A 20070-nucleotide genomic window follows, 5' to 3' on the forward strand; every position below is an offset into this window, starting at 1 on the left:
TTTCGAAAATCTCCAAAGACGAACAGCGATTCACGGTGAGTCCAGGTTCAAGCCATACCATCCGAGGTTCAAGCCGAGCGAAGCGAGGCCATGCCCGAAGCGTGGCGAGCAAAGTGTGGTGAGCAAGCGAGCCCTTGAGGAGCCCTGTTACTATGTGCTACCGTATGTCCACTTGGATGGTGGGGTTTGAACCTGCACTCACTGCGCAGGCGGCGTTCATCTTCCGAGATTTTCAGAATCTCCTTGTCCTCGGGCCGGACACTATCCGATGGCCAGACAGTTTTTATCAGAATACCGGTATACATGTCTATTTTGCACAAGTCCTGTGGGATCCATGCCTGGTTCATTTTAATGAACGTGAGCTTGTCCACATTGGCTCTGGACAGGCGGCTGCGCTTGTCTGTGATAATGCCCCCTGCCGTGCTAAATATACGTTCAGATAATACACTGGCTGCAGGGCAGGCCAGCACCTCCAAGGCACAAAGGGCAAGCTTAGGCCATGTGCCCAATTTGGAGACCCAGAAGTTGAAGGGGCAGACCCGTCATTCAGTACGTGTAAGCGTGTGCACACATACTGCTCCACCATGTTGGTGAAATGCTGCCTCCTGCTAAGACGTTCCATCTCAGCTGGTGGTGCTGGTTCTTGTGGTGTGCTGACAAAGCTTTTCCACATTTTGGCAATGCTAACCCTGCCTTCTGAGGTGCTGGCGGTTCCCGGGTGCTTTGGCGACCTCTTCCTCCTCCTCTGCCTTCGCCTTGTGCTTCCACCATACCCCCGCTGTCAGGTGGGAATGCCATCAGCAGCATGTCTACCAGCGTGCGCTTGTACTCGCGCATCTTACGTTCATGCTCCAGTGAGGGAATTAAGGACGGTATGTTGTCCTTGTAATGGGGATCCAACAGGGTGGCCACCCAGTAATCAGCACCAGTTAGAATGTGGCCAACTCGGCGGTCGTTGCGGAGACACTGCAACATGTAATTGCTCATGTGTGTCAGGCTGCCCAGAGGCAGCGAAAAGCTGTCCTCTGTGGGAAGTGTAACGTCTGTGTCCTCTGTATCCCCCCAGCCACGCACCAGTGATGGCCATGAGCTGGTCTGGGTGCCACCCTGCAGTGAACATGGATCCTACTCCTCCATCTCCTCCTCCTCATCCTCCACCTCGTCATCCTCCAGAACAGCCATTGTTGCCGGACAATTGTGTACCTGGCGTTTGTTGGTGCAGGAACCCACCCTCATAGCCACTTGTGAATGACTGCCCTGAAAGCCTTGGAAATGATCCCTCTTCCTCCTCCTGTGCCACATCCTCTTCCATCATCGCCCAAAGCGTTTTTTCAAGGAGAACTGGGATAGTAACGCTGAGAACGGCGTGATCGGCACTGGCCATGTTGGTGGAGTACTCGAAACAGAGCAACAAGGCACACAGGTCTCGCATGGATGCCCAGTTATTGGTGGTGAAGTGGTGTTGTTCCGCAGAGCGACTCGCGCATGCGTGCTGCAGCTGAAACTCCACTATCGCCTGCTGCTGCTCGCACAGTCTGGCCAGCATGTGCAAGGTGGAGTTTCACCTTGTGGGCATGTCACATATGAGGCAGTGAGCGGGAAGGCCGAAGTTACGCTCCAGTGCTGACAGGCAAGCAGCAGCAGGGTCAGAACGTCGAAAGTGCGCAAAAACAGCCCGCACTCTCTGCAGCAGCTCTGGCATATCAGGGTAATTTTTAAGGAACCTCTGGACCACCAAGTTCAGCACATGCACTGGGCAAGGGATGTGCGTCAAACCGGCTAGGCCCAGAGCTGCTATGAGATTTCGTTAATTATCGCACACCACCAGGCTGGGCTTGAGGCTCACTGCCACTAACCACTCATCGGTCTGTTGTTCCATGTCCCTCCACAACTCCTGCGCGGTGTGGGGTTTTTCCCCCAAACAGGAAAGTTTTAAAACTGCCTGCTGTCGTTTACCCCTGGCTGTGCTGAAGTTGGTGGTGAAGGTGTTACGCTGACCGGATGAGGAGGCGGTAGAGGATGAGGAAGCGGAGTAGGAGGAGTTAGCAACAGGAGGCAAACTGAAGCACCCTGCAATCCTCGGTGGTGGAAGGACATGTGCCAAACTTCTATCCGCCTCAGGCCCAGCCGCCACTGCATTTACCTAGTGTGCTGTTAGGGAGATATAACATCCCTGATCGTGCTTACTGGTCCACGCATCCTTAGTTAGGTGGACCTTGCCATAGATGGTGTTGCGCAGTGCACACCTGATTTTGTCCCCCACTTGGTTGTGCAGGGAAGGGATGGCTCGCCTGGAAAAGTAGTGGCGGCTGGGCACGATGTACTGTGGGACAGCCAATGCCATCAGGCTTTTAAAACTCTGCGTCTCCACCAGACGGAATGACAGAATTTCAAAGGCGAGGAATTTTGAAATGCTGGCATTCAGGGCCAGGGATCGTGGGCGGCTAGGGGGGTACTTCCTCTTCCGCTCCAGTGTTTGGGAGATAGAGAGCTGAACGCTTTCATGGGACATTGTGGAGATGGTTTGCGACCCAGGTGGTAGTGTGGCTGGCAGATCCTCTGTTTGCGGGTTGGCAAGTGCCACTGTCACTACAGAGGTGGATGAAGAGGCTGAGACTTTAGCAGAAGAGGAACCAGGAGGAGCCAGAGACCTTTCTTTTTTTTTGAGGTGTCTACTCCACTGCAGCTCTTGCTTTGCACTTAGATGCCTGGTCATGCAGGTTGTGCTCAGGTTGAGAACGTCTCAGTCTGAAGACCTGCCACGTTAGGGAAATCCTTGGACCTGGCTTTGGTGTGCTCGGTCCCTTGCTGTGTTGGGCAGTAGCAGGCGTACTGTCTAGGGGACGGACACTCAGCTTTTGCGCCCTGCTCTCTCTTCTGCTGTGCTGGTGGCTCTGTGCGACCACTGCCTCTTCCTCCGAACTACACTGGTCACCTGCATGACGTTGATTCCATGTGGGGTCCAGGACCTCATCGTCCTCCACATCATCTTCCACCCAGTCTTCACCCCTGCCCTCCTTGTCGGTCTGCACAATTGCAAAAGCAGCAGCAGTTGCCACCTGTGTTTCGTCATCATCTGAGACATGCTGCAATGGTCCTCCCATGTACTCATCATGAAACAGAAGTGGTTGGGCATCGGTGCACACAATCTCTTCCATTCCTGTGGCAGGGCTAGGTGGATGGCCCTGGGAAACCCTGCTAACAGATTCATCAAAAAGCAGAAGAGACTGCTGCATGATTTGGGGCTCAGACTGCTTGGCTGATTTGCAAGGGGGTGATGTAAAAGACTGATGGACATCGGCTGCAGGTGCCAACTCTGATCTTTCATCAGGAGACTGGGTGGGAGACAATGTCAAGGAACCGGAGGCACTGTCAGAAACCCAATCTACTATCGCCTGTACTTGTCTCAGCCTCAACATTCGTACAGCCGCATTAGGCCTGACCAAATACCGCTGCAGGCTCTGTCGCCTACTCGCACCTGAGGGAGGTGTTTCACTTGTACCTGTAGCTGGCACAGATCAACCACGTCCTCTCCCTGCAACAGGAGCTCCACCAGCAGCACCACGACTTAAGCCATGTCCCTTCTTTGACGTTCTCCTCATAGTTCCCAAATTTAGGATCTTGCCCTAAATGGGTGTTTTTGCAATAGTAGAATACACCCAGAGTATGTAACCGGTGTATCTCAGAGCTACAGAAATGCCTAAAATGCTATTCAAAAAAAATGTTTTTGCCCTAAATTTTTTTTTGGAATGGCACAATAGAAGAAAAATATATAAATTGTGTAACTCACACCTCCACATATGCACAAAACACTGCAAAGTGTTTTTTTTGCACTAAATGGGTGTTTTTGCAATAGCAGAATACACCCAGAGTATGTAATTGGTGTATCTCAGAGCTACAGAAATGCCGAAAATGCTATTCAAAAAAAATGTTTTTGCCCTAAAAAAAATTTTGAATAGCACAATAGAAGAAAAATATATAAATTGTGTAACTCACACCTCCACATATGCAGAAAACACTGCAAAGTTTTTTTTTTTTGCACTAAATGGGTGTTTTTGCAATTGCAGAATACACCCAGAGTATGTAAACAGTGTATCTCAGAGCTACAGAAATGCTGAAAATGCTATTCAAAGAAAATGTTTTTGCCCTAAATTTTTTATTTTTTTTGAATAGCACAATAGAAGAAAAATATATAAATAGTGTAATGCACACCTCCACATATACAGAAAACACTGCAAAGTTGTTGTTTTTTGCACTAAATGGGTGTTTTTGCAATAGCAGAATACACCCAGAGTATGTAAACGGTGTACCTCAGAGCAACAGAAATGCCGAAAATGCTATTCAAAAAAACTGTTTTTGCCCTAAATTTTTATTTGAATAGCACAATAGAAGAAAAATATATAAATTGTGTAACTCACACCTCCACATATGCAGAAAATACTGCAAAGTTTTTTTTGCACTAAATGGGTGTTTTTGCAATAGCAGAATACACCCAGAGTATGTAAACGGTGTATCTCAGAGCTACAGAAATGCTGAAAATGCTATTCAAAAAAAATGTTTTTGCCCTAAAAAAATTTTTTTGAATAGCATAATAGAAGAAAAATAGATAAATAGTGTAATGCACACCTCCACATATACAGAAAACACTGCAAAGTTTTTTTTTTTTGCACTAAATGGGTGTTTTTGCAATAGCAGAATACACCCAGAGTATGTAAACAGTGTATCTCAGAGCAACAGAAATGCCGAAAATGCTATTCAAAAAAACGGTTTTTGCCCTAAATTTTTTCTCATTTGAATAGCACAATAGAAGAAAACTATATAAATTGTGTAACTCACACCTCCACATATGCAGAAAACACTGCAAAATATATATTTTTTTGCCCTAAATGGGTGTTTTTGGAAGAGCAGAATACACCCACAGTATGTACAGGGTGTATGTCACAGTAACATATGCAGTGCTGGTGCACTGAGCTTGCAGATAAAAGTTATATTTTCTCTGGCACTGGGCTCATGGCAGTGTAAAAAGACTGTGCACTGCAACCCAACCAGGTAAATCTATGTAGATCGCTGAGTTATTAGAATAGATTTCTGAATCTGGACTCCTAGGTAATTCTCTCTCCCTCAAAGCAGCAACAGGAACCTTGCCCTACACTGTCTATCTTTTCTCTCCGTGCAGTGTAAAATCGCTGACTAATTAGAATAGATTTCAGAATCAGGACTCCTATCATGTAATTCTCTCCCTCACAGAAGCAGCAGCCAGGGACCTTTCCCTACACTGTCTAAAGCAGAGTGACTTGGTGACGTGCTATGCTATGTGCCTCTAGCTTAAATAGAGGCTGGGTCACATACTGCACTGGTCAATCACAGCCATTCCATTAGTAGTCGTATTTTGAGCCCAAATCGGACAGATGAGTGACTTCCTCTTCACTCTCATCTGTCAGGCTCAGAAACGTGTAGGCCTCTTCACTAGTGCACCTTCGATTGGACATTTTGGCCTCTATATTTACTGTTACATTTGTGAGACTCACAGGAAAATAGAGCACCCGCCTGTCAGTGACTGCTTCAAACACTACCAAAAAACTGTTAGTATTTGCAGGGATCAGGCCTGACTCTGCGAATGCTGCAGTTATGTGTTTAGTGTTTTGTAAGTGACAGTGATCGATTGATACTGCACTTGGGTGGGCTGGGGTGGGCGGAGGGGCTAAACGCAGGTGCTAGCAGGTATCTGGGCTGATCCTGCTAATGCTGTGTTTTTGGGAACCCTAAACTATTGGGGACACTAATATAGTTCTGATCAGATCAAAGATATCGGTCCATTCAGACACTATATTACTAAGGGAGGTGTATGGTGCGTGCGAGGGTGTTAGCGCTATTGGCACTGACCTGATGCTGCCTGGGGAGGCAAAGCCCCTAACTGATGCTAAAACCTCACTGATGTCACCCTCCGGGTGACCATATCAAGTAATATACGGTGGGCGCCCAGAAGCTATAAAAAAAAATAACTAACTAACCAGCATCACCCGTGACACTAATACGGTGATCACTGGTGACAGGGGGTGATCAAGGGGTTAAACCTTTATTAGGAGGGTCCTTAGACCTTTCTGGGCCTACTACTAAGTACCCTAACACTGATTATTGTCACAAATGACACCAGTACAGTGATCAAAGAAAAATATGAACACTGCACTAGGTGACACTGTGACAGGGAGTGAAGGGGTTAACTGGGGGGGGCAATCGGGGGGTGACAAGTGTGCCTATGTGGACTGTGTCAGTGTAGTGTTGGTGCAACTTACTCGGAGATGTCTTCTCTCCTCTCTCTGGAACGAAAAGAGTTCCATGAGGGGAGTTGACATCACTTCCCCTACCTGTGTTAACACTTACAGAGGCAGGGGAAGGATTTCATTCGCCAGAACCGATCACCAGGTCCAGGCCACATATCATTGGCCTGGGCCTGGAGACTGATCGGTTCTGAAGCCAATCCGATCATCACGGCCACTCTCAGGACGTAAAAGGTAATGTTGTTTCACCCAGCCGAGCCAACCTGCCGCAGTACAACTGTGGCGGCTGCTCTGGAACTGGTTTATTCATTAAAGTGTCATTTTTCCCATAAAATTGCACTTGAAAAACCGCTGCGCCAATACAGTGTGACATAAAATATTGCAATGACCGCTATTATATTCTCTAGGGTCTCTGCTAAAAAAATATGCAAAATTACAGATTTTTACTTGTAAGCAACAAATATCAGAAAAACACAGGGTCAGCAAGTGGTTAATATGTGTGTATAGTGTTTTTTCCGTTATTTAATATGTTCATTAACAAAAAAATTGATTTCTAAAACATTTTTTATTCTTAAATGGATTCATATTATGTGTGAATCTTTATTTTTATCGTTTACTGCCAGCAAATTGTGCTCTCCAAAGAGTAATTGTCCTGTGAAATAAAGCCTAATATCATTGTGCTGCTGTTTCTCCTCCCCAGCTCTATTGCAGTGAAGAACAGAGGGGATGTGATTGCTAATAAAAAAAGAGGAAAAAATTATTTATAATTTTTTATTTTATACATATATACAAATGTTTTGCAGTTCATTTCTATTTTAAACTGAATGGGTTGTTTACAAGGTGATCATTTACAATCACTTTGTTACAGTGTGTAAAAATCTACCATGCATTGATGGCTTAATAACCAGGCTGCACATACAAGCAGTGGCATCGCTATGGGGAGGCTTTTGGGGCTATAGACCCGAATCTGGGGCCCATAGCCCCGAGTCTCTGCAGGGGTCCCCAAGGGAAAGGGGGGCTCTCTGGGGACCCTGATGCAAGGGGGAGGTTTCACTGGGGACCCTGATTTTAAGGGGGAGGCTCTCTGGGGACCCTGATTTAAGGGGGAGGCTCTCTGGGGACCCTAATGTAAGGGGGGCTATCTGGGAACCCTGATGCAAGTGGGGGGCTCTTTGGGGACCCTAATGCAAGGAGGAGGCTCTCTGGGGACCCTGGTGTAAGGGGGTGGGCTCTCTGGGAACCCTGATGTAAGTGGGGGGCTCTCTGGGGACATATACACACACACACACACACGTATACTACTGTATATACATGTGTATGCCCGCTCAAGCATATGACTTTCTTTACTATGCTGTTATGGGCTCTAGCCCCAGATCTTTTGTAGACCAAGCGAGTAGCAATGCCCCTGCATACAAGCCTAATCAGTAAGCTAATACACACAGAAATGATAATGCATAATGTGCAGTAACAGCAACCATCCAGTTTAGTGAAATGAGAATGGTAGAAGATTACTTGCTATGGGCTACTCCATTTTATCCATTGCTGTCTGCCTACTGCCTTACTAATAAGCAGGCCACATTTAAAGAAGTACATTTTCAACTGTCATCTCTGAGGGTCCTTGCACATGATACTGATGTATGAACACCGGATCTTATTGGCAGAAAGTTCCTGCTCAAAAAAAAGTATGATCCATATAGTGCACACATACATGCACATCTATCCTAAATCTTGCAGAATGACAAATAATCTAATAATATAATTATTTTTTAAAAATGTGTTGTGCTGCCCCTTTAAACCAAATACCTCAAATAAATCCAATTATAGATAGATGTGATCATAATAAAAGGTCCAAGTGTCCAAACAAGTGACCCAATTAGTGATTCTAATGCCATATGTATAAATCTAAAAAAACAACAGTGAAGTAATCTGCAGTGCAACAAAGGAATCTATTGTGGTGAAATGCGTTGGACAGAGCTTAGCGGTAACGTCATCATGCTTAGTTATCTGAGCGACACTGCTGTTACATGTCTGAATTGCGATTGCACAATGATAATACCTTTCTTTTGCACAATATATAGGATGAATTGCTTACTAGTTCTGTTTTGAATATTAATGTTTTGATATTTGTTTTCCAATATCTGGTGAGTGCTGCTGCTCTGTTTTTACATAATTGGTTGCTCTGCACTAAATGTCATTTTTACACTTATATTTGCTTTATTTTGAATAAAAGTGTTACTGATAAGGTGGAAGGAGAGATTTACACGTTTATTCACACATATTCACTGGTATGCATGCAAAATACTGAATAATAATGCAGATTTCTGGTGTTTCTTGTTTTTTTATACCGATCTAAATGTGTAGAGATCCATTGAAAGCAATGGGCTACATTCAAATCAGTAAAAATAAAATGTGGTGTTTTTGTTGCCCATGTGCAAGAGCCCTGACAACATGATCCATCTTATTTATTGTATGTGGATTTGACTCTATAGGTGGGCGTCCTAGAATCACGTTACTGCATTAAACAAAAGCGACTATTTAAATTCAGTGAGCAACAATTGATCGACTGTAATGATGACAATGATGGCTGTTGTAGTGGAACATTTGAATCCAATTTTAAGTATGTTAGTGAAAATGGGATCATGGTGAGCAAGAAGTATGGATACAACGCAGGGGTAAAGTATTTTTCTCTTATTTATGTACTTTATTTTCATATTACCAATAGTTGGATGTTTAATACAATGTATTCAAAAACAATTGCCTCAAACAACAAAACTTTTGGGGCTCATTCACACTTTTGAGTTGTGGTAAAACATGCATGTTACTGCACCCGCTTTATGTTTGACATCATTGTGAATGCCACCCCAATGCCCCATACAGGAGAATGCAATACACCACAGTGCAGCACAATACCCAGTGGCAAACCCTCCATATGGGGGGTGAAGGGACACCACCCCCCCATCAATACGCCCGGCCCCCTAATTTATATGTGGGGTGCTGAACGCATGGATTCCCATGGGTTTTTTTTTTAAGCACGTGATTAGAGGGTCAGAAACAATGAAATCAGACGGAGACAGAAGTACAGTTAAATCACACTTGTTTAATAATAAAAGTAAAAAGAACAAGCTTGGTCAAAACATAGCCAAAGTTCAGGAACTGGAACGGATAGTCAGAAAAGCCAAACGTCAGGGAGCCGTAGATGAGCATAGTAAAACAGCAAGCAGGATCTGGAGCCAGAAGGGATGTCAGCCAAGCAAGTCTTTTAACAGAAATGCAGGAGAGCGTCTCTATGATGTTGACCAAGGCAAAGGCAGAGATTTTCCAGGCTGGACGTCTTAAGTAGGCAGGATTGATGAGCAGGATAACATCAACAGCTGAGTAACTGTGGAGAGATAGGAGCTGGCAATTAGTCGACAGCTGAGTGGCCAGCACAGAGAAGGAAGGGCTGACCCCATCCCTGACATAGAGCCAGAGTCTCTAATAGGCTTAAAAAAAAGTGGGCACCCACTTGTGTGACAATAGCAAATTAATATTTACACTGGGGGCTCTGCTGTGGGGTGGTAGTCTGGGGGCTCTGTCGTAGGGTTCCACTCTGGGGGCTCTGCCGTAGGTGCTACTCTGGGGACTCTGCCATAAGGTGCCACACTGGGGGCTCTGCCATTGAGTGCTACTCTGAGGGTTCTGCTGTAGGGTGCTACTCTGGGGCTCTTCCGTAGGGTGCTACTCTGGGGCCTCTGCTGTAAGGGGGTAGTCTGGGGGCTCTTCCGTAGGGTACCACTCTGGGGGCTCTGCCGTAGGGTGTCACTCTGGGGGCTCTGCCGTAGGGTGTCACTCTGGATGCTCTGCCGTAGGGTGCTTCTCCGGGGGCTCTCCCGTAGGGTACTACTCTGTGGGTTCTGCCGTAGGGTGCTACTCTGGAGGCTCTGCCGTAAGGTGCCACTCTGGGGGCTATGCCATAAGGTGCCACTCTGGGGGCTATGCCATAAGTTGCCACTCTGGTGGCTCTGCCGTAAGGTGCCACTCTGGGGGCTCTGCCATAAGGTGCCACTCTAGGGGCTCTGCCATAAGGTGCCACTCTAGGGGCTCTGGCATAAAGTGCCACTCTGGGGGCTCTGTTGTAAGGTGCCATGCTGGGGGCTCTGCCATAAGGTGGGACTCTGATGTAAGGGGGGACTCTGCAAACAGTGATGTATAGTGAGGATGTTGGAGGTTTGATGTAAGGGAGGACTCTGATGTGAGTGTAGTGCTCATCCTGACTGCTGTGCTCTATATGTTGATTTATTTGTTACTTACTCCTGACCAACATACTCTGTACATTATACTGTACATAGACCTGACCAAGGTGTTCAATGCCTCAACAGTTGCTGGTTTTAATTAAGTTCTTCTGTAAGGTAGCCTTAGTTAGACAAATATCTTTTTGCATAAAAAACATATATAATGGAAACATTTATTTTAAAAACAAATGGTGCTCTGACTCAGATTTATTTGTGTCTGTGAGATTATCAGTTTTGACACAGTAATTAGAATTTTATGGGTACAAGGCCTGTGATATGTTTGCATTGTATACAGCAGATGAAGATTCTGCTCAATCCTCCTTTAAGACTCTCCCACTGGCCATGCCCATTGTTTGCCATGGTGTGCTATGCATTCCGCAGGTCATCATCTCCCTGGTAGGGGTCCCAGTGCAGTATTTTACCCGGGGGCCCATGATGCTGTTAAGGTGGCACTGCCCATGAGAGGCTCCTGGTGCCTTTACTGGGTCACCAGCTTTAAGTCACCTGCCACTCTGCATGTCGCTGAGCTTAGTGCCCCTCCACATGGGTTATCCCCACATTAATATTGCGTTAAAAAGATGGCTGCCACATGGGGACCATCTGTAAGCCTGGGGGCCCCATAATCTTCTATTTCCTGGGGGGCCTCATGGGTTGTCAGTCCGCCCCTGGTCTTGTGCCTTTTTCGTCCATTACAGTACGTTGGTAGCCCACTCATAATGAATGGACTATGTTACCATAAGACTGGTTTAACATGTGATGTAACGCACATAAGCACACATACACTCATTCACAGCAATGGATTACTAAACTGTGAACAGATCCTTGGGGGTCTATGTATAAACAGTTCGCTGAACAAATGTGACACATATCCGCTCAGCTACAACAACAATTGCTATAATCTATGTTATATAACTATCTTGTATGATCAAAGAACCATCTAGTGGCCAAAATGTGGTATTTATTTTTGAGACCCTCAATCCAGATTTTTTTGTATTTTGGCCACTAGATGGAGCTTTGATCATAGGAGATAGTTATATAACATGCAATATGACAACTTTTCTTGTAGCTGACTGGATGTGTGTCACATTTGTTCAGTGCACTGTCTATACATAGACCCCCAGTCATTTTAATATCTGTCATTAATAATTGCCAAAAATTTATTTTGTAATGTCTATAATGACAACCATTAACAATGGAATAATATATTACTTTAAAATAAAAAAGAAATAAATAAAAAGAATGCTCAAGTTAAAAACGTCAATCAAATGTTATTAAATCCTTAACCCCTCTACCACAGCAATACGCACATACACTATATTGTCAAAAGTATAGTGATGTCTGCCTTTACATGTACATGAACTTTAATTGTATCCCAGTCTTAGTCTGAAGGGTTCAATATTGAGTTGGCCCACCCTTTGCTGCTATAACAGCTTCAACTCTTCTGGGAAGGCTGTCCACAAGGTTTAGGAGTGTGTCTATGGGAATGTTTGATCATTCTTCCAGAAGCGTATTTGTGAGGTCAGGCACTGATGTTGGACAAGATGGCCAGTCTCACAGTCTCTGCTCTGATTTATCCCAAAAGTGTTCTAATGGGTTGAGGTCAGGACTCTGTGCAGACCCTGTGACAACAGGGTGAGTGGGTCTTAACACCCAGCTGCTGCATACATACATCATTGTGTTGTTCTGGGGCATGCTTCATTGGCGCCCCCATAACTGTGTCTGAGTTTTTGTTGTTGACAATCAACTACAGGCAATCAGGCACTGGTAGGACAGGCTGCCAATGACATTGGCACTGTGCAGTTGGCTCTTAGCATCAGCACCGGGGTAATCAAACATACAAATTTTGTTTTCTATATACATTCTGCCTACTAATGAAAGCACAGTGTATGCTGCATTCAAGGCCTCTTGATAACTGCTACAGTTACCAGTGTGTCTATGTTAGCATGGTTGCCAACTGTCCCGGGATTTAGACCCTTTTCCCGATTTAATCGTTTCCCAGGAAATGTCCCGGGAAATTAGTTTTTTCCAGATTTTCGCCGCCGAGGTCCCCGCCGCCGGCTTTTTAAGAAGACCATAGTAGAAGTAGGCTGGCCGGATGGCTATGATAGAAATTGAGCTGTGGCACTGCCCACCCCCCGCTCCGCACCGCTCCGCCCTGCTCCGTCCCCTGCCAATCTGTGTGTCCTGTTATGGAAAGGGGCGGGGGGATGGGCGGCGCCGCAGCTCAATCTCTATTGTAACCACGCAGCTCCGGTTGACCAACTTAGCAGCCCGTATAGTCTGGATGTCACATGGGGGGACAGTCTGGATATCACATGGGGGGCCAGTCTGGATGGAGGGGGGAGGCCAGTCTAGATGTCACGGGGGGCCAGTCTGGATGTCACAGGGGGGCAATCTGGATTTCACAGGGGGGGGGCAGTCTGGATGTCACGGGTAGCCAGCCTGGATGTCAAGGGGGGGCCAGTCTGGATGTCATGGGGGGCCAGTCTGGATGTCACAGGGGGGGCAGTCTGGATGTCACATGGGTAGCCAGTCTGGATGTCACAGGGGGCCAGACTGGATGTCACGGGGGGCAGTCTGGATGTTGCGGGGGCAGTCTGGATTTCACAGGGGGCAGTCTGGATATCACGGTGGCAGTCTGGATGCCACATGGGGGGCCAGTCTGACTAAACTCTGGAAAACACATATTGCTATTGTGGTGTAGGATCTGGGGCTGCTGTTCCTCCATCCCTCTCCCCTCCTTTTCCCCTTTCCCTCTCCATCCCGCATTCATCTCAGATGATAACCACACCCCTTTGAGCCACGCCCATTTAAGACACGCCCATTTTTGCGTAAATCACGGCCATTCTTTACCGCGGCGCGCTTAGCGCGCCAAATTTTTACATGTTCCCCTATGCCACACCTGCAAACGCATGCCCTGCCCCTAATTAAAATACAACTCCGCCTACAGCCAAAAAAGTGTCCCGGAATTTTTTCTTACAATGTTGGCAACTATGTGTTGGCTCTCGGTCAAACTTTTAATCCCTGAAATTACTTTCTCATAGCTGTTCTCACGTGGAGGACTATGGCAGCTGCAGGTCTAAATAGAGACAAAGATGGTGCCATCTTGAACTGTAAATGGACAGAAAGGTTAAGTTCTGTTTTAAATGCATTTTTACACAAGGGCAACTAAATTAAAAATGCAGGCAAAATCCAAAAGCACTCTTACTAGGAAAATACTGTATATATGCCATATTATAAAATAAAATGCATATTATAAAATCAGGTTTATTTTAACCAATTTTACGTTCAATAAATTTTTAATGTTTACAATGCAAAGATTATTGTGACAGTGACATTATTATGTAAGTTCCAACCCCCCCCCCCCCCCCAAAAAAAGCAACCAAATAAATACTAATACCACGACAAAGAGACAAAAAATACAGAAAAAAAATACAAAAAAAACAGAACTTTAGGGAAATTGACATGTGTAGCGAGTAACATAAAAAAGGAGAAGGGTTCTCCTATTTATCTTCAATCGCACGTAATGCAATTAGTCACCAATAATGCTATAACAATAAGTCATCATAGTTTAACTTTGAGAGGTTGCGAAGAATAAGAAAAAGGAGAAAAGAGAGAGACAGAAAAAAGAGAAAGGGAAAAAATAAAAAGGAGTAATGGTATGGGAAGAGAATCCCCGAAACAAAGAGAACTAGGACGGAGATCATAGGCGTGCGCACAGGGTGTGGCAGGTGTGCCCAGGCACCTTCCTCCCTCTTCCCCACACAGCTCTGCTGGCTTCCCTCCACTCCTCTCCCACAAGCTGTGGTGCTGGGATGTTTGAGAAAGTGTTAGGGAGGGGGGACCGGTAAATACATCATTTAAATAGCCCCTTCCCTTTCTGAATTAACATCATGAGTGACCGGTAGTGTGTGTTTGAGCATTGGGGTGCAAACCTTTATGCAATAGGCTGCACCCACCTATCACAGAGATGTAGATATATTAGGAGGGGGGAGCTTGGTGTCTGCATAGCACCTGGAGTAAAGGACAAAGGTACGCAGATATATGACGCTCGGGGTTCCCAAGTTCGTTTAAACAGAGCACATCGGTCATTGATAATACTAGCAATTTTTTAATGTATCATAATTCATGATATTTTGTGTTATGTCATCTAAAAGATACTAGGGGTGTCCTCAATGCTTCCGCTAAAGTGATTTTCGTTGCCAGTAACATAAAGTAGATCTGGCGGTTCAACGGACGTGGCCACTCAGTAGGCAAAACATTAAGCAGAGTCAAGTTTGGTTGTTGTTTAATAGAGAGCCCCCGTCAATTTGCGGAGTATCGAGAAGACCCTATTCCAGAATACCCTCATTTTAGGGCATTTCTACCAGATATGCAACACTGAATCCCACAACATGCAGCCCTGAAAGCATTCCATAGTTGCCGTAGTAATCATCCTGGTCAGGCGAGTTGGGACCAAGTACCATCTGGTCAGCACTTTGAGTTCGGCCTCTATAAGGGAGATGTTTATCATACCTTTATAGGTGACCCAAAGCCTGGATGACCAGGAATTCAAGTCATCGTCACAATTGAGATCCCTCTCCCAGGCCAGCATGTATGGCTGTTTCCGAGATGGGGTGAGCAGCGACTCATACACCATAGAGATGCCCTCTCTAGTGCCCTGAACCCTAGTGCACCATTGTCCGCATGTAGTTAGTGAAGGGGGTTCTCCTGCCGACCAAATCTAACGTAAAAAATGAGCAATTTGAAAAAAACAGAATCTTTCTGAGATGGGCATCTCTAAGACTGAGGAACACTGGGAGAATGAAGGGACCTCAATGAGTGAAGAAATGACCGATACAATATATGCCCTTGTCCGTCCACCATTTAAATGCTCCTATGTCCATATCGGGGGGGGGGGGTTATGGAATATATGTACCTATGGGGTGAATACAGAAGTCAGCAACAGGTTAGGTCGCAGACAATCCCATAAAGCAAAGGAGTGGGTTAGGGTGGGTGATCATATTAAGGGGCGATCTTTTGTAACCAATTTTATATTTCAACTCCAAACAAGCAGCTAAATACACAGATTAAGTAGTTCTAAAGGCGTGTTTTTTAATCTGATTCAATTAGTATTAAATGTCACACTAGGGACCTATGGTATGGCTGCTGCCTTACCCCAATTACCCCCCTGAAGATGGCCTTTACAAAAGTGAATAAGGAAGGGTATGGGTGGTGCTGCCCGGTATTGGTATATGGTGTGTGTACAAATAAATTGAAGGTAAAAATAAATCATTGTACACTGTCACTTTAAATAAAGTTCTGAAACAAAAATGTGTGTCTCAATTTGTTATATTACCTGTTAGGAGTCACATCAGGTCCTAACAGGTGATATAACAAATAGAGATACACATTTTTGTTTCAGCACTTTATTTAAAGCAACAGTGCAAGGTGATTTAATTTTACCTTCAATTTATTTGTACACACACCATATACCAATACTGGGCGGTGCCATCCATACCTTACCTTTTTTTTTATCTTAACCCATTCCCTCCTTTACCCTGTGCTTAGACAGTGAAAGAAAATCACCAGACTGATGAACTAATCACTCTTTCACTTTGCTTTCGCCTCCTATCATCATACTCATTGTCAGGGCTGGACTTGGGCTCAAGCCCATAAGCCCCGCCCAATAGGGGGCCCCGCCGAGATACATAGCCAAGTGTACTTGGCTTGGCTCCGCTCACAGTCACGCCCAGTCCTGCCCTATGATGGACATGGACTGGGCGTGACTGTGAGACTGTACACTCGGTTACTCTCGGCTCCACTCGGGACTGAGAGAGGACCCGAGAGCCGCTGTAACGACATATTCGGCGACCCGTGGCAGTTTTCTACGTAAGTGACGTTCCATCGCCGCCATCTTGCTACACCCCACACTCGTCCACAGTAAGGATACACTAAGAAGGGGTAAAGCGGACATGTTGTTACACATACCGGAGTTCTGCATTTTAGATGTATTTATAACATTAAAGTTAGTATATAGTGAAATACAGTACTTATAACTCCGTCTGACTACTTAGATGTTGAATTTTAAAAGCAGTGAACTTCTGGCAGATTAGCAAACCTGCGAGATGAGCAGGGTTGCCGCTGCTTTTAAAATTCAAGATCTAAGTAGTCAGACGGAATTCTAAGTCCTGTATTTCACTATATAAACTGACTTTACTGTTATAAATACATGTAAAATGCAAAACTCCGGAGGGTGTAAGATGTCCGCTTTACCCCTTCTTAGTGTATCCTTACTGTGGACAAGTGTTGGGTGTACCAAGATGGCGGTGACGGAACGTCACTTCCGTACCAAACTGCGATGGATCGCCGAATATGTCATTACACCACCGAGAGGACCCGAGAGCTGCCGAGATACCCAGGACTCTGTATCTCGGTGGCGCAATTTTTAAACTTCAAGACTGCAATGACAAGGCTGCAAATGACACTGAGGCAAGGCTACACTGACAAGGCTTCAATGACACTGGACAAGGCTTCAGATGGATGGGCAAGGCTGCAGATGGACACTGATAAGTCTGCATTGATGGGCATTTAAATGTTTTTTCCTAAAATTCCCTCCTAAACTTGGGGCGGGTGTTATAGGCGGGTGCGTGTTATACTCCAATAAATACGGAAATGTATAGAAGGTAGGGCCTGAAAGTGACTCAAGCCCAGGGGCCCCCACCACCCTAAGTCCTGCCCTGCTCATTGTCGTTGACAGCTGTATACTACAGCACAATTGTCTGTCTCCTTGTGCTGTTTCTCCCAGTTTGAGCTTTGCTGTACAGGAATTACAAGCTGATATTAGGTAAATTTTATGTACACTTTTTGCATAAATTGAATGATGTATTAATAAAAACCAAACTGCATTAATTTATGCATTTTATATTCGCCTGAAGTTGCACATTTAATCCATTTCTGTTTTTTGACATAATTTATTAATATACACAATATTTCTAAAGTAACACACATGAACTTAAAGAATAAAACAGGCTTGTATGGTTAGTACAGCACTATGACAGTGGCCATCATAAATAATTGTAGTATTGTATCTTCCTCTTTTTATATCCACATTCAGCAGATTATTTTCAGTTCAGAGGACACGTTTTCTTGGTTTTTACCTTTTATTCAAGAAAATCCATCAGGTTTTAAAATATTTTTGCAGAGTTCTCTATTTTTCCCATTCACCATTTAGCTGGTCAGTATGTTATAAATGTGGTCTACAACGGCTGGTGTGTAGACTTCCAAAAGTGTAATACCTGGAGATATCATTCTAATTTTGGTGATCACATTTTTATTAAAACACTTTCTGGATGTGTTTTCTGAACTTTAGTACAGAATAGAAACCATGAAACAAGTATTATTATCAGCCATTTTACTTACAATGTTTTCACTCTGGTTTTTCCATTCAGCAATCTGAGTGTAAATACGACCCCAAGAAAGCAGTAAAAGTAAAGGTCTCCAAATATTACACCCTCTTAGGAGAAGACAGTATTGCTAATGCAGTGACAGAAGATGGGCCAGTTGCAGTAACTATGGGTGTTCCTCCAGATTTCCTCTTGTATAATGGAGGTAATTTGACATATATTGATTTAATGTAGTTAGTTTGTTATCAGGTACATGTAATATTCTGAATCTATATGTGATGTTTCTGGATGTGTTTCTGGATGTGTGATAATGAATTCAACTTTACAATAAGTTGTTTAAATAAATTTGGAAATTCGCTCTTATTTTCTGATGGCTCTATAAAATATTATGAACTAGCCCTCTACCATACCTTCCTGTTTTTATCAGCATCCAAGCTACAACGCACATTTATCTGCACAAAACAACATTACCATGCAAAGTTTCTCCATCAGAACAAATGTTTTTTTATGGTCAGGTTTTGGTCTTTGAAATCTCTATAAACAACAATGGTATACAGTGTTACAATGGTGAGGATGGTAAGGACCCTAAAAAAATTAATTTGTTTTCCATGAAGGCACCCTTTTAGAATATGGAATTGATTCTATCCTAGGTGTCTAGGGATAAGCCAAATGTACTTGGTGATTTGTACATATATACTGTATATATATATATATACTGGGGGTTTTCAAAATGATAATTTTTTAATTTCTGAAAAATAGTTTTATGTATATATTTTTCAAATTTTTACTTCACCAACTTAGACTATTGTGTTCTGATCCATCACATGTAATTCAGGCTAAAAAAACATTGAACTAAAGGCTGTAATGTAACAAAATAGGTAAAAAGCCAAGGGGGGTAATACTTTTGCAAGGCACTGTATATATATCTATTTTAGCACAAACTAATTAATACTGGGAACATACTCAGAACAATATTTTGGCAGTTTTTCTCCCAGTAATAAAATATATTAGAATGTTGATTTATACATTTGAAGTTAATTTCAAACCAGGGTGCAAATTAACCACTTACAGACCGGACCATTTTACTAACAATTGCGCAGTCGTGCGACGTGGCTCCCAAACAAAATTGACGTATTTTTTTTCCCACAAATAGAGCTTTCTTTTGATGGTATTTGATCACCCCTGCGGTTTTTATTTTTTGCGCTATAAACAAAAATAGAGCGTCAATTTTGAAAAAAACACATTATTTTTTACTTTTTGATATAATAAATATCCCCCAAAAATATATAAAAAAACATTTTTTTCCCTCAGTTTAGGCCGATACGTAATCTTCTACATATTTTTGGTAAAAAAAATCGCAATAAGCGATTATTGATTGGTTTGCGCAAAAGTTATAGCATTTACAAAATAGGGATAGTTTTATAGCATTTTTATTAATAATTTTTTATTTTTATTTTTTTTACTAGTAATGGCGGCGATCAACGATTTTTATTGTGACTGCGACATTGTGGGGGACCCATCGGACATTTTTGACACATTTTTGGGACCATTGTCATTTATACAGAAATTACTGCTATATAAATGCAGTGATTCCTGTGTAAATGACACTGGCAGTGAAGGGGTTAACCAGGGGGTGGCAGTGTAGGGGTTAAGTGTTCCTAGGGGTGTGTTACTAACTGTGGGGGGGTTGGGCTTTCATTTAGTGAACACTGATCTCTGCTCCAATCACATGGAGCAGAGATCAGCGTCACTAGTTGCTAGGCAGAATGGAGAAATGCTGTTTACACGGCATTTCCTCCATTCAGCCGTCCCCTGAGACGATCGCGGGTATGCCCGCGGCGATCGAGTCCGCGGGTCCCGCGGCGATCGAGTCCGCGGGTCCCGCGACCCGACTCACGGGGGTCCCGAGCAGCACGGGAGCGCGCCGCCGGCGGTGCGCTCCTGATGGCAGGGCGGCATTGAAGATTGGACGTACCTGTATGCCAATATGCCTGCCCGTGCCATTCTGTCGACGTACATCGGCGTGCGCTGGTCGGGAACCGGTTAATGAAAGCCTTATTCCATATTTTGTGTTGCTTCAAATAGTTTATTTGAGCTAAGCTGGCCTAAACAAATGATTTCCTTAAGAAACGCAGC

General features: G+C 44.3%; 1 protein-coding gene across 1 annotated transcript in view; it reads left to right on the forward strand.

Moving 5' to 3' along the window:
- The window catches only part of LOC143963396 (cathepsin S-like), a 56641-nt gene that overhangs the window by 12791 nt on the left and 23780 nt on the right, over window positions 1-20070 (forward strand). The window contains exons 5-6 of the mRNA XM_077473024.1: window positions 8768-8950; window positions 17980-18139. Of these exons, the coding sequence (XP_077329150.1) occupies window positions 8768-8950; window positions 17980-18139 (343 nt within the window). The remainder of the gene's footprint in view (window positions 1-8767; window positions 8951-17979; window positions 18140-20070) is intronic.

Source organism: Lithobates pipiens, unplaced genomic scaffold (genome assembly GCF_037356315.1).
Source record: "Lithobates pipiens isolate NorthernLeopardFrog02 unplaced genomic scaffold, aLitPip1_a1.2 Scaffold_8, whole genome shotgun sequence".
Classification (NCBI taxonomy): Eukaryota; Metazoa; Chordata; class Amphibia; order Anura; family Ranidae; genus Lithobates; species Lithobates pipiens.